Source organism: Lathyrus oleraceus, chromosome 5, assembly GCF_024323335.1.
Source record: "Lathyrus oleraceus cultivar Zhongwan6 chromosome 5, CAAS_Psat_ZW6_1.0, whole genome shotgun sequence".
Lineage (NCBI taxonomy): Eukaryota > Viridiplantae > Streptophyta > Magnoliopsida > Fabales > Fabaceae > Lathyrus > Lathyrus oleraceus.
In genome coordinates, this window is record NC_066583.1 from 497,654,337 (window position 1) to 497,670,413 (window position 16,077).

The 16,077-nt window shown below is 39.4% G+C and overlaps 1 protein-coding gene across 1 annotated transcript; it reads left to right on the top strand.

The window, feature by feature from the left end:
- The first annotated feature begins 6,181 nt into the window (after positions 1 to 6,181).
- LOC127081582 (uncharacterized) lies at positions 6,182 to 15,664 on the top strand. Its single transcript, XM_051021827.1, has 2 exons — positions 6,182 to 6,409; positions 15,200 to 15,664. Exons 1-2 carry the CDS (start codon positions 6,182 to 6,184, stop codon positions 15,662 to 15,664), a joined length of 693 nt encoding a protein of 230 aa, XP_050877784.1.
- Positions 15,665 to 16,077: the final 413 nt, after the last annotated feature.

The following is a 16,077-nucleotide window of genomic DNA, read 5'->3' on the forward strand; positions in this document are numbered from 1 at the left end:
CTAGACTTACTTGGTTGCAAAGGGGAACACGAATGGACGCTCATTTATCGGGGCGAGCGACGACATCCTAGACCACCCCCAAGCTTGAAGCAAATAAGCACATGAAAAAAAGTACAGGTATTCTTTTTTGCAGTTCTACACATTGCACTATATAGACGGGCCAACACAGCTGAACCCCAACTATAAGTGTTTACCTTATTGATGTTGCGTAATAAAGGTAAATACATTATATTCATAGAATTATCTGTACTTTTTGGAAACAAAAAGTTACCAAATAAAATCATAATATAACACCGAGCTTTTATTATTTTCTCATACTCGGTTGAATCTTCGAACAGTACTATACTGGCATAATATTGTTTAAGGTATTTTAAATTTATACCTTGCCCCCTTGCTTGACTGGATGTGTCTCCCTCAGTTTCGTCGTCTAACAAAGGGGAACCCAGTAATTCATTACATATATTGTTGTCTTGGTTAACTTGCCCATTCACTGCCTTTCCATCTATACGAAGACCCAACAACATGTACACGTCCTCAAGTGTGACGGTACACTCACCAATCGGAAGGTGAAATGTGTGGGTCTCGGGTCTCCACCTCTCCAACAAAGCCAGAATGAACTTGTTGGCTTCTTCAATTGTGGCTTAATGCCACTTTCAAATCCTTTTTGCCAACACGAGGAAACGTCGAAGAAGATGCCCCAGAGATAATGAACCGAAGCATTGAGGGCACCAGACTCGTTCGACTGACTCCAGCTGATGATGTTGATAACTTACAAACTTCCCTCATAAAATACACCTTGATGTTCTCGAAGCGTCATCATTTCCTTCCTTCGATGGCTCCTTTTGCCCGTCGAACGCATGGTCCTTTCTGGTTTACTGCCTCGCTCGAAGACGCTGTGAAAAATGCTAACACAGAGATCGAAGACATATGGCGTGTGTAACACCTCAAAATTTACCCTCCTCTCTTGGGACTAGCTTAGCATATTACATCTCATTTTTAGGACATTAGTCCTTGCATCTTTTCATATCATGTGGCAACATCAAGCAAGTCATACTCCTAGGTCTTGATCAGAAGATAAAGAGGTTAAGATGCAAGCTGAGAGTTTCATGAATTGATCACTAGCCATCTGAGGGTTGTGCTTCAAATTAGGGTTTCTTGGTTCCTCAAGGAGGTTGATCATTATCTTGGGTTGAAATGATACATCATCATCATCATGGTATTATCATCACTAAGAGATTCATTATAATTGATCAGATGCCTTGGGATTAGGGTTTTGACCTCTGGTCAACCCTAATCAATTGTATTGGGCCAATCAGGGCTTGTCAAGGAGATGAGGTCTTCATTGAGATGAGAGATCATCATATGGTTACATTGATTTTATGGAAGCTAGGGTTTCATGTTTGAGCCATTTCATCAGGAGTTTGAGGCTTAAGATCATCTGTGCATTGCCCATTCATCTATCAGTCAACAAAAGTCAACCAAAGGTCAACTGATGGATTTGGAGGTGGGAGAGGGTTAGAAACACTTCATTCATGTCCAAACAAGTTTCATTTGACATTTCAAACATCAACAATGAAGAAAATAAAGTCAGATGAAAACTTTCCAAAAATAGAAAGTGACTTGTAATTCAAAATTGCCAAAAATAGAAAGGTTTTCTCCTCAAAATTACATGTCCAAAAATGCTTCAAATGAAATTTTGTCCAACATGAAAGTTGAAGATCTTGCTCTCACCTTTCCAAAAAGTCCAAGAACATGAATTTCTCATTTGTGGTTGCCAAGTTATGATCAAATCATTGTCCATGGAATTTGAACTTTAACAAGGCATAACTTTTGCACCAAATGGCCAAATCATGTGGTTCTTTTTGGAGCAATTTTCTCTTGATGTGCACTATCATAATTAGGCATCACATTTCATTAAAACTCATCACAAAAAAAGTGCATTTTTCACTTGAACTTAATTTGAAAATTGGAGGGAAAATATCAATTTGAAAAATAGGCACTGTTTTCATGTTTTTCCACTTGCCTTGGCTTAGAAACAACATTTCTGAAGTGAATTGAAACTAAACTCTGCACTGTTACATTGGTTTGCACATGTGAGGGTGGATTGGCTAAATTGGTCATAAAACTTGGTTTTGACTTAAACACTTGCATTAACACTAATCATGATTAGCAACATGCTTAACATCACATATAAAAGGAAAATCACAACTGTTTTTGGCTAATCATAACAAAATTTGGAAATTGAGATCTAGATTCAAAACTCTTCATTTTTTTCTCTCTCACTTTTCCTTCAATTTTCTGCATAAACCGTGCCAAGATCTTGATCAATCCTTCATCCATATGCATAATTGAAGTCATTGGAAGCAAGATCACAAGGTTTTCAAGCTGATTCGAGCACTGTTGGAAGTGAAGCTCATCAATGGCAATTTGATTTTCCAGCTAGATCGTGCACAATCAATGCTCAAGCCTTCATCCAAATCATCATAGGAGAGCTAGAGATCATCTGTTTCACCTTGCCAAGGCTTAATTCGCACGATTCCACTACTGTTGCATCTTGAAGGTTAGTTTTCGACTTTAACAATTCATGAAATTAATGGATGTATCTTGTAGATCCTTCTTAGGTGATTAATCTGCAATTTGAATCATTGATTTTCGTCCAGAAATGAGAGAGTTAGGTCGAATTTAAGTTTGATCCATGAACCTTCTTTGGCTCGATCCAAGAGTTTTAGTGTGAGTTAGGTTAAATGGATGTTAGATTGTTGTTGTGCATTAGAAGATGAACACGATGATGTATGGTTTGTGAATTTTCGTGAACAATTGTTCTTGAGCTGGATTTGGATGAAGAACACATTGAAGAACCCTAGTTTTCGCGTCCAGAAAGTGGCTTTGATCCATTTTTTCGCTGTTGGCATGGCTTTTGGTGTTAGCCGCCCATGTAGTGGACCACGTGTCCTTCCACATTAGTGAGCGCGCGCTGGATTTGAATATTCCCTCCCTTCGAATCCGGGCGAGGGACAATTCCATATTTGATTTTGCATTTTTCTCCACTTATGCCATGCCATGTTCTATATGCTTGCTTTCATGTTTTTTATTTTTCTCTTCCATTAAAAAATTCATAACTCTCAAAATAATAATCCAAATCACATGAAATTTTTTGTGAAATGTTCATCACCATGTCTACTTTTTTATGGATATTTTTCCAGATTTTGTGCTTGGTTGGATTTAAAAATTGCCTAGGGTTTGTTCTTGCATGTCATTCATGGCACATTGCTTGACATTTCTTTTATGAAATCATGATGCTTGATCCAATGGAGCTGAAATTTTGCATGTGTAAACTAGAGATCCTTAGGGACATTTTGGCTTTGAGTTTGTGATTTTATCATTTCTGGTTTGTGAGATATGGTCTGATCAATATAGGTGTGACAATGTGTGTCACACCATTTCTTGTCCAACTTGTGGATTTTCATTACCATGCCATATTAACTTGAATTGATGTGAATTTTTGCATGTTGACTCTTCTGGATGTTAAGTTTGATCATGGATTTTTGTGGATTTTTTGAATGCATTTCCAATTTGTTTGAGATTTTCTTTTCTGGCTTGTAATTTGTGGACTTTTTGAGAGTCATGATCTTATATGATTTGTGAAATTCTTGATGTTTATCACATGGACTTGAAATTTTGTGGAGTGATTCTAGACACCTTGAAGTTTGCCATGGCTTTGGTTTGATGCATATATCTTGTGCCAATTCTGTTTTGTGCTTGCTTGAAGTTGATGTATGATTTTGTGCCTTGTATGAGCTTGTTTTTCCTTGCCTTGCCTTATGGATTTTATTTGACATACTTCCACTTATCCAAATGGTTTGAAATTTGGTGTGACGATCCTTTGATGAATGCTGTTTAGCCATGATTTTTCTTGAGATTTATTGAATTGTTTTTGAGTTGATGTGAATTGAATCATTCTGCTTGGTTCTATGAGGTTCTAACTTGCATGCTTTGTGCTCTTTGCCTTATGAAATGAAATTGGTTGATGATATGGATATGAGACCACTTGGATTTGTTTCTTATTTGATTGAACTTGATTTTTGATAATTTTCATGTTCTGTTTTGGTTTATTGCTCCCATTTTGACCCTAGGCCATGTCCTAGTGGTTAGTGCTTAATGTTTGAGCTTTGTTTCAGGTCAAAGAGCACAATTGCTTATACTTGATGATGTGCACTCAATTGGAGTTGGTCCATTGCTTGTTTATGACTAACCTTGAGTTTGTTTTGTAGGCTTTGAGACTTGTACTTAGGCATTGTGGATTTCACCTTTGTGCATTACTTTGCTTGTTTGTCTGTTTATGTACAGTTAACTGTTAACTTGTAATTGTCTGTTTGACTGTTTGAGTTGAATACTAACTGAGCTAGATTGTTTTCAGGTACATTAGTTGCTATAGTTCATTGTGAACTTGCTTTTGCTGTTGCTTGGTTGCTTAACCAATTGAGGTAGAACTCACTAACTCCATGTAGTCTGGAAGACCTGGCCTGTTACTTGGCCAGACACCTGTCTGAAGTCCTCCTTAAGAGGCAATGCTTGTGATTGTTTATCTTCGTGCCAAGCAGGAAAAGACCTTGAATAAGGCAATTGGCAGATACAAGAGATGTGCAATCCATCTCCTGCTATTCAGTTGAGTCATCCCTCTGCTCACACCACTGTGTTGATGCATTGTGGATAGTAACCCAAGATCCTTGTACAGTTGTACAGTTGAGTCAGTGTCATAAGTGTAGAAGGGTTCCCACTTTCTGAACCCACACTTCCTTTGTCTAAAGCTCTCCCAGGCCAGGGATAAGAGCTGTGAGGCACACCCCTCACTCCCTATTTCATCTGCTTCACCCTAACTCTCAATGTTAGGGTTAAGAGCTAACATCACCCTGATACAGTTGGCTCGCTTTTGCAGCCTAACCCTTGTGTGAGCCCACTTTGTCTGTATATAGTGTGTGCTAATTGTGAATGTTTGCTTTGTTTTGATTATGCTTGCATGCTTTGCTTTTCCTGTTTAGGATTAGCTTGCAGCCTGTGCAAGTAGATAGAAAACTCAACCTAGGACCATTGTGGAATACATGATAACTATTAGGCTCGAGTCAGTCTCCCTTCTAGTTGGTCATTTCCCAGTCTCTGGTTAGGAGAAAGTTTCTCCCCTGTTCAGGGGAACTACGTTGCCCTGATCCTTATACCAGATGAGGTACGTAGGCAGGAGGTCGTACGAGATCTCTCCGGGCACCCTTTTTCTTTTTTGTGTGTGTTTGCTTGACAGTTGCTAGGCTCGAGTTCCCGACTCCTTAGTAACTTGTTGTTTGTTTCTTCTTGTGTGTGTAGGAGATGGATGTAATCCCAGCAATTGGCATTCCGTATCCTCTTGTTGTGTGCTTGGAGTCCGATATAAGTCCATCAAGTGGCATTTGGTTTCCAGTGTGTGTTTGTTCTGACGTCTCAGCGTCTGTTCGTGTGTTTTGTTTCGGCGTGCGTGAGCCGAACTACGGTAGCTCTGATTCTCATTCCAGATGAGATACGTAGGCATAGGATGCGATATCCTAGCGAGCCCGTTCCCCTCTTCTCCCACCTGTGTTGTTTCCAGTGTGTGTGTATGATGTTTGTTTTAGCAACCTTGTTCTATCTTTTGAGCGTGGATCCCGTCGAGTACGACAGATGCGTAGGGGTGCTAATACCTTCCCTTCGCATAACCGACTCCCGATCCCATTCTCTTTGGTCGCGAGACCATGTCTTTTCCAGGTTTACTTCGAGCGTTTCCTTTCCCTCTTTTGGGATAAATAACGCACGGTGGCGGCTCTGTGTTGTTTTGTTTTAGCCCGCCGGTTGTTTTTCGCGGATGCGACAGCGTGCCTTTCTCCTTCCAAGGCTACTTGTTTCTAGGATTCTGCCAGTAAAGAGTCATGTGTGTCTGTTGGCTTATCAACCTAATTTTGTCTCTCGACAATTTGGGTTGTGTCAACTTATCCCTTTCTCTTTATTCAAACGAAAGCGTGAGATCTGCTCTGCAGGGACTGAATGGAGCGCTCGAGACATTGCCGTCCACAAAGAATTCCATGCCAATTTCGCCGAATTCCAATTAATAGCCTTCCAACCGTCGTTCTATTCCACCAATGGTTTCGCCACTTGGTGGACAGATTTTTATTCCAAGAATATGTTTTCGACTGCTGAAATCAAAGAACATCTAACGAAGGCTTTTTCATCTTTGCAGGAAAATGTCCCCAAGGGTAAGCTTACTCATTCTGCAGAAATCCAAGCATTCCAAAAGTACTTTGAAACTGTCTATAACCCAACGAACATTATTGACACTGTTTGTTATGCAACCCCAATTTTAAAAGAAAAATTTGAGAAGCAGATTGCCAAAAGAAAATCTCTCAAAACTGTAAAACCCGAATTGAAATATGACTTGGCCTTTGAGTGCGAACCACCCAAATTTCCAAAGTTACCCAATGCAGATTTTGCTTTGTCATTTTTCCCCCTTACCCTTACTGGTTCACGTGTGGGAACATTTTTAACATACTAAAAAATGACCAACAAAAGCCTGCAAAAAGAGTAGTTTCTACCAAACATACCTTAGACAGTTTCAAAGGCTTCCTTCACTTCGATTTATCTGCAGTGAGAATTACTTCTCCGACATGTGAAGGTGTGGAATGTTTGGATTTCTTGGTTTTACAACTCCTTTTCGTTTTTTGCTAGTCTTTTAAACATTTGCATATTTCGACTAACTCACATCCTTATTTAGCTGTCGAAAGGAAGGTGGTGAAGAAAGAAAAACCTGTGGCAAAGGCTAGTTCGACTACTGCTTCCAGGCCAACTACCTCTAGAAAAAACAAAGAAGAGTTCAAAGGTATTACATCAAATAACTTCTCTGTCTCTTTCGAATTTGTTTCTAATTATTTATAATTTTCTTTCTTCAGGGTAGTGGCAAGCCTCCATTGACACCCAAGAAAAGAAAAACCTCTCCTGCCAATATCATTCTTGTCGAAGATGATGAAGAGGATACTCCTCCTGTAACACCCTTCTAAAATACCCCAAATATTTAATTAAAACAACAACAACAAATATCAGAGTAATTATGCACCAAGGGTGTCACACAACACTTAACAACATAATAACTGTCATGCTCATTATTTAATCAAAATAACATTTTTTGCACAATTCGCAGCGGATATAAATCAACTCAACCATTCCACAAACATATAACGTATTACATGAAAAATGGTTCAACAACCGACAATAAACAATTAAAACATCCCGTCCCGATGTTACATCTATCAGAGCATGACCCACTACGGTGACTACCCTAGACTCCAAGCACTAGCTTCTACTCAACTCATTGCTCGTTACCTGAAAAATAATTGTAAGGGTGAGTTCCTCAATCGATGTAACAAACATTATAAATTATCATGTTATGTTAAGTAATTTAACTCATTAATCACCCAATATCAGCACAACTCATATACATACTCAAGATCAATACCACTGATACACATACAACAAGCCAACAGAATGCAACTCTAATGAGACTCGACTCGTCATGCATGTGGTACCATTCGGAGTAAAACTCCCAACTTAAAATCATTGCCATTTTAGTGGGCATCAAGGCATAAGCCTTCAACTTTCAACTTAAAATTTTGCCAATCCAGGCCAACGTGGTGTGAGCAAAGCTCCGACTTAATGCATATGAATGTACATGGCATACACGACTTTAAACTGTCAACAACATAATAATAATATCAACACAACAACGTTTTCAACAAAAATCAACTTATAATCAACTTTGGCTCATCAAGCCTCCAACTCAGTATTTTCAACAACTTTAACACAACTGATCCACATATTTGGATCAACATTTCATAACATAAACCCAACAAAATTATTCCTCACAATCAACTAAAATAGGCCAATCACCAATTACGTTCACAACATTAAAATACCAATTTTTCTAATTTCCAACAGTGTTAACCGGTTAACGCCCTGGGTTAACCGGTTAACGCAGGACAAAAATACATTTTTTTGGCAAAACGCAACAGTGTTAACCGGTTAACACCCTGGGTTAACCGGTTAACGCAGGCAAAACAACACATTTTCACAAAATATAACAGTGTTAACCGGTTAACGCCCTGGGTTAACCGGTTAACGCAGACAAAACAGCAGTTCCTGCGCTAACACAAGGCAGAATGCAGAGTTCCCGCATTTTCCGCCGTTGGAGGACTTCCGGACCTCCGATTCAATTTCCGTAAAAAGCTACACGTTCGGGGAAACACGACTCACACAATTACGGACTCAATCACAGCTTAAACTCAGTTTATTCATCACAATCTTTCAGCATTCAACAATCCCAATTAGGGTCAATTCAACGGTTTCTCACTACCCATGACATGTTAATCTATAATACCCATTAAGCGACGATAAACCCCCCTTACCTGAGATAATCCGGCAGTCTCTAAGCTTCAAGCTTTTCCGTTCTTCAACCTTTGCTCTTTCTCCACTTTTCACCTTTCAGCCGCTTCTCTGTTTCACGTGAAAACTCTTTACCAACAATGAACCCTTTTTCTCTTATTCCAACTTATATATTTTCCACTAATTATTATTCCAAATAATAATAAAATAATAATAATAATAATAATCCAATAATTCAATTTATTTAATTAAATTATTAAATATATTATTAACTTAATTAAATAATCCTCTTATTTAATTCGGGGTGTTACAACTCTCCCCTACTAAAAGAGTTTTCGTCCTCGAAAACATACCTCAAGCAAATAACTCTGGATAAGACTCCTTCATCCGACTCTCAAGTTCCCATGTCATGCTTTCGCCCGCAGCTCCCAACCAAACGACTTTAACCAACCCAATCTCTTTTCCTCAAAGAGTCTTTGTTTCACGATCTTCAACTCGCACAGGCTTTGTCTCTACTGTTAAATTATCTCGCACTTGCACATCATCCATACTAACCACATGAGACGGATCTGAGATATACTTCCGAAGTTGCGACACATGGAATACATCATGCAAATTCGAAAGATTAGGTGGTAATGCCATCCGATAAGCAACTCTTCCAACCCGTTCTAAGATTTGATACGGACCAATGAAGCGAGGAGTGAGCTTTTTAGACTTCAAAGCCCTCCCAACTCCGGTCACAGGCGTGACTCTCAAAAACACATGGTCACCAGCTTGAAATTCTAAATCCTTCTTCCGCTTGTCATGGTAACTCTTCTGCCTACTCTGAGAAGCTTTCATCTTCTCCCGGATAAACTTCACTTTCTCGGTAGTTTCTTGAACTAACTCTGGTCCAAGTACTACACTCTCACCAGATTCGTGCCAACACAACGGAGTTCTACATCTACGACCATATAATGCTTCAAAAGGCGCCATTCCGATACTAGAATGGTAACTATTATTGTATGTGAACTCGATCAATGGAAGATAAGTGTCCCACGAACCTCCTTGTTCAAGAACACAAGCCCTCAGTAAATCTTCCAATGACTGAATAGTTCTCTCAGTTTGGCCATCAGTTTGAGGATGATATGCCGAACTCAACCTCAACTTAGATCCCAACGAATCTTGCAGACTTTTCCAAAATCCCGATGTAAACCTCGGATCTCTGTCCGACACAATACACAGAGGAACACCATGCAACTTTACAACTACTCGGATGTAAATCTCTGCCAACTTCGCAATTGGGTAAGTGATGTTAATAGGTATGAAGTGAGCCGACTTCGTGAGCCTATCCACGATCACCCAAATCGAATCATGCCCTCATAAGGTAGCAGGCAGCCCCGTTACAAAGTCCATAGAAATGCTATCCCATTTCCATTCTGGAACGTCCAACGGTTGCATCAACCCAGCAGGCTTCTGATGCTCAATCTTCGACTTCTGACAAGTTAAGCACGCATACACAAAACGAGCCACATCTTCTTTCATTCCGGGCCACCAAAATAATTTCTTTAAATCCTGATATATTTTAGTAGCTCCTGGATGAATACTCAAGCTGCTTCTATGACCCTCCTCTAGAATACTTCTCTTCAAAATTGCGTCGTCAGGAATACAAATTCTTTCCCCTAATTTCAACACACCTCTCGCATCAACCGTAAAGTCACTTTTCTCTGATTGACCACAACGATTAAGGATATCTACTAATTTCACATCCAATTTCTGTGCCTCTCGGATACTATCCATAAAATCATTATTAATCTTTAGCATTCCTAGCATCACACTCTGCGGTGTTACTTCGCAAACCAAACTCATATCCCGAAATTGCTCAATTAATTCCAACTCCTTAATCATCATTGCTGACACATGCAAGGTCTTTCTACTTAAAGCATCGGCCACAACATTTGCTTTTCCTGGGTGATAATTCAAACCGAAATCATAATCCTTAAGCAATTCGAACCACCTACGTTGTCTCATGTTCAGCTCTTTCTGATCAAATAGATACTTTAAACTTTTATGATCGCTGAAAACTTCGAATCTGGAACCATAAAGGTAATGCCTCCAAAGTTTTAGCGCAAACACTACAGCAGCAAGTTCAAGGTCATGCGTAGGATAGTTCTTTTCATGAATTCTCAACTGTCGCGACGCATAAGCAATTACTTTATTATTTTGCATGAGCACACTTCCCAAACCCATCAACGAAGCATCACAGTAAATTATAAACGGTTCCCCCGGATTTGGCAAAGTCAAAACCGGCGCCGACGTCAATCTCCTCTTTAATTCATTAAAACTCTCTTCGCACTGAACATCCCACACGAAAGCTTTACCTTTGCAAGTTAATTTAGTCAACGGAAGTGCTAACTTAGAAAATCCTTCAATAAATCTTCGATAATATCCAGCTAATCCCAAAAAGCTTCTAATCTCGGTAACCGACTTAGGAGTTTCCCATTGCAATACAGCTTCTACCTTGGAAGGATCTACAGCAATACCCTTTCCTGAAATTACATGGCCGAGAAAACTGACTTCTCTTAACCAAAACTCACACTTGGACAACTTCGCATACAATTTCTTATCTTTCAAAACCTCCAATACTAATCTCAAATGTTCCTGGTGCTCTCCTTCGGACTTAGAGTAAATCAAAATATCATCAATAAATACTACCACAAAATGATCCAGATAAGTATGGAAAATACGATTCATGTATTCCATAAATACTCCCGGCGCATTAGTCACACCGAAAGGCATCACAGAATACTCATAATGTCCATACCGAGTTCTGAACACTGTCTTCTGGATGTCTTCATCTTTCACTCTGATCTGATGATAGCCCGATCTCAAATCAATTTTACTGAACACGCAAGCACCCACTAATTGGTCCATCAAATCATCTATCCTCGGTAGTGGATACTTATTCTTGATCGTTACTTTATTCAATTGTCTATAATCAATACAAAGCCTCATACTACCCTCTTTCTTCTTTACTAGCAACACTGGAGCTCCCCACGGCGACACACTTGGTCTTATAAACTTCTTCTCAAGTAAGTCTTCCAATTGCTTCTTTAATTCATACAATTCAGATGCCGACATTCTATACGGTGTCATCGAAACAGGCCTAGTACCAGGTACCAGATCAATAGTAAATTCAACTTCCCTCTCTGGCGGCACACTAGGAATTTCATCAGGAAAAACTTCAGGGAATTCTTTCACCACTAACAGTTCCTCTATCTTAGCTTTACTTTCAACCGACAACGTCGCCATCAAAGAAAACATCTGAGCTCCCTCTTTCATCAATTTTCGCAATTCTCTGAAAGGTAATAAGTCAACTCCTTCCTCTTCAGGAGTGGAAAACCTCACCGACTTATGATGACAATTTATGTGAACATAATTATACGCTAACCAGTTCATACCAAGAATTACATCCATCCCATCCAACTGCAAACATACTAAATCAACATAGAAATCTTTATCGAAGATCGACAAAGGACATTTTAAACATACCAAAGAAGTAGTTACTGATCCCTTAGCTGGGGTCTCAACAATCAATTCACCATCCAAAGCGGACAATTTTAAACCCAGTCTTCGAGCACAGTTAGCAGAAATAAAACAGTGGGTAGCACCGGTATCAATAATAGTAATTAAAGGAGTACCATATATGAAACATGTACCTCGGATAAGTCTGTCCTCACAGGAGGTTTGAGTTCCGGTCAATGCGAACACCCTCCCAGTCTGAGGTTTCTTTGGCTTCTGACACTGACTTCAAATATGTCCTTCTTCACCATAATTAAAACAAATCATTTCCTTGTGCTTGCAATCAGCCATTGCATGACCAGTCTTACCACAACGAAAACATCTCTTTACTTCAGCAGTGCATACATTACTCTTATGACCAGCCTGACCACATTTGAAGCAAACTATACCAGCAGGAGCACCTCCCCCTACTAGTCCTCTGAGCCGGAGCAACTCCTTGTTTCCCTTTTCCCACTGGGGCATCATACGGCTTGCCACGATTTTGATGTTGCTTGCCCCTGCGGTCACTGACAATCTTGTAATGAGCATTATTGTCTTCTTCAAATATCCTGCAGCTATCAACCAATTCAGTAAAAATGCGTATCTTCTGATACCCAACAGCTTTCTTAATTTCAGAGCGCAGTCCATTTTCAAACTTGATGCACTTTGAAAATTCAGCACCAGCACCAGTGTAATGAGGATAAAATTTGGACAACTCCACAAATCTCGCAGCATAATCAGTGACAGACATGTTTCCTTGCTTCAGCTCAAGGAACTCGATTTCCTTCTTACCACGGACATCTTCCGGATAATACTTTCTCAGAAATTCCCTACGGAATACATCCCAAGTAATGTCTTCACCTGCCACGGTCAACCTCTCGTGAGTCTCTAGCCACCAGTCATCAGCTTCGACTGCTAGCATGTGAGTACCATACCGAACCTTCTGAGCTGGAGTGCAATCCATAACACGGAAGATTCTCTCAATCTCTTTCAACCATCCCAAGGCTGCATCTGGATCATGCTTCCCTTTAAACACCGGCGGATTCTCTCTCTGAAAAGTCGCCAAGCTACGTGATCCAGCATCACCACCAGCATTTGGCAAGTTCTGCACAGCTTGTGCCATCGCTTGCATTGCGGCAGCCATTGCAGCGTCATTCCTTCCAGCCATTTCAACTTATCACTACAACACAACTTAAAAGTTAGACTAGTAACAATTACACAATTGTTAGACAGTAACGACACGACAACTGGCCGGACAGACCGACCTGCTCTGATACCACTAATGTAACACCCTTCTAAAATACCCCAAATATTTAATTAAAACAACAACAACAAATATCAGAGTAATTATGCACCAAGGGTGTCACACAACACTTAACAACATAATAACTGTCATGCTCATTATTTAATCAAAATAACATTTTTTGCACAATTCGCAGCGGATATAAATCAACTCAACCATTCCACAAACATATAACGTATTACATGAAAAATGGTTCAACAACCGACAATAAACAATTAAAACATCCCGTCCCGATGTTACATCTATCAGAGCATGACCCACTACGGTGACTACCCTAGACTCCAAGCACTAGCTTCTACTCAACTCATTGCTCGTTACCTGAAAAATAATTGTAAGGGTGAGTTCCTCAATCGATGTAACAAACATTATAAATTATCATGTTATGTTAAGTAATTTAACTCATTAATCACCCAATATCAGCACAACTCATATACATACTCAAGATCAATACCACTGATACACATACAACAAGCCAACAGAATGCAACTCTAATGAGACTCGACTCGTCATGCATGTGGTACCATTCGGAGTAAAACTCCCAACTTAAAATCATTGCCATTTTAGTGGGCATCAAGGCATAAGCCTTCAACTTTCAACTTAAAATTTTGCCAATCCAGGCCAACGTGGTGTGAGCAAAGCTCCGACTTAATGCATATGAATGTACATGGCATACACGACTTTAAACTGTCAACAACATAATAATAATATCAACACAACAACGTTTTCAACAAAAATCAACTTATAATCAACTTTGGCTCATCAAGCCTCCAACTCAGTATTTTCAACAACTTTAACACAACTGATCCACATATTTGGATCAACATTTCATAACATAAACCCAACAAAATTATTCCTCACAATCAACTAAAATAGGCCAATCACCAATTACGTTCACAACATTAAAATACCAATTTTTCTAATTTCCAACAGTGTTAACCGGTTAACGCCCTGGGTTAACCGGTTAACGCAGGACAAAAATACATTTTTTTGGCAAAACGCAACAGTGTTAACCGGTTAACGCAGGCAAAACAGCACATTTTCACAAAATATAACAGTGTTAACCGGTTAACGCCCTGGGTTAACCGGTTAACGCAGACAAAACAGCAGTTCCTGCGCTAACACAAGGCAGAATGCAGAGTTCCCGCATTTTCCGCCGTTGGAGGACTTCCGGACCTCCGATTCAATTTCCGTAAAAAGCTACACGTTCGGGGAAACACGACTCACACAATTACGGACTCAATCACAGCTTAAACTCAGTTTATTCATCACAATCTTTCAGCATTCAACAATCCCAATTAGGGTCAATTCAACGGTTTCTCACTACCCATGACATGTTAATCTATAATACCCATTAAGCGACGATAAACCCCCCTTACCTGAGATAATCCGGCAGTCTCTAAGCTTCAAGCTTTTCCGTTCTTCAACCTTTGCTCTTTCTCCACTTTTCACCTTTCAGCCGCTTCTCTGTTTCACGTGAAAACTCTTTACCAACAATGAACCCTTTTTCTCTTATTCCAACTTATATATTTTCCATTAATTATTATTCCAAATAATAATAATAATAATAATAATAATAATAATCCAATAATTCAATTTATTTAATTAAATTATTAAATATATTATTAACTTAATTAAATAATCCTCTTATTTAATTCGGGGTGTTACACCTCCTACTCCACTCAAGAAAAAATAGAATAAAAATAAGGCAACAGTTACCCCTTTCCAACCAAATCAACAACAAGGTGTCGAAACCACCACTCTCCATCCTCTTCCAAAGAAAACTCCATCCCCTAGCCTTCTAGTGCTGCAGCGCTGGAGCATATTGGGAGCAATGCCTCTGATCCTGAGGATCAACAGGTATATTTCGACCTTAAGTGTTCTATCGTTTGACAAATTCATATTTTCAATCTAACATTTTATTTTCAGGACAAAGCCACCACTCCCCTCATTTCTACTGCCAATCAAAGTGATCCTTCGAGCGGCATGAATCCATCTCCTCATCCGACAGTTAGCGGTGCTATCCAAAACAAAGGCTCTTCGACTGGAGCTCACAATATTGAAGAAGACAACACTCAGAACGAAGAAGAAACCTCTTCTCCTGGTGAAGATGGTAAAAGAGATTCGAAGCACGTTGGCGAGAAGGACTCAACAGGGAAAGAAAACTCTGAGAATACTCCTAGTGATTCTCCTGCCAGAGTTGCGTTCCCTTCAAATGATGCTGATGAGGACGATCAGGATTCAGATGAAATTGAGGGGTATTTTCGAGAAGATGAAGACATAAATATGGGAGAAGCTGATACTGAGGGAAATCAAACTGGAACTAGTAATGCCAGCGTCGATACGGTCCCAAATCTCACTAAAGTTCGACCATCCTGTATTTGCTTTATTTGACTCTTGTTTACTTGTAACTTGATTAAGACGAAAACCATTTTGGCACATATTTTGAGTTTAAATATCTTCACCATTTTGGCCATGATAGTTTTTTACTTACTATGCTGTTATGATTCTAACTTCGTGCATAAATGGTTTATACTTCTTTAAGTATTTCGTATGCATTATTTGAAAAGGCTTTTAGAATTCGAAAAGGTCCTTCCCAATATGGAGACCATTTTCCTAATGCCTTATTCTTTTGATCCATAAGCAATATGACTTTCCATACTAAATCATTCATAGTAAAGGTTTTACCTTTGACCCTCTTATCGTATGCCCTTGCTACCCTCTCCTTCTGTCTTCTTAATACTTCTAACGCATGTAACCTTTCTTCGTCCAAATCCACCAACTCATTTATCATCATTTCCTAGTAC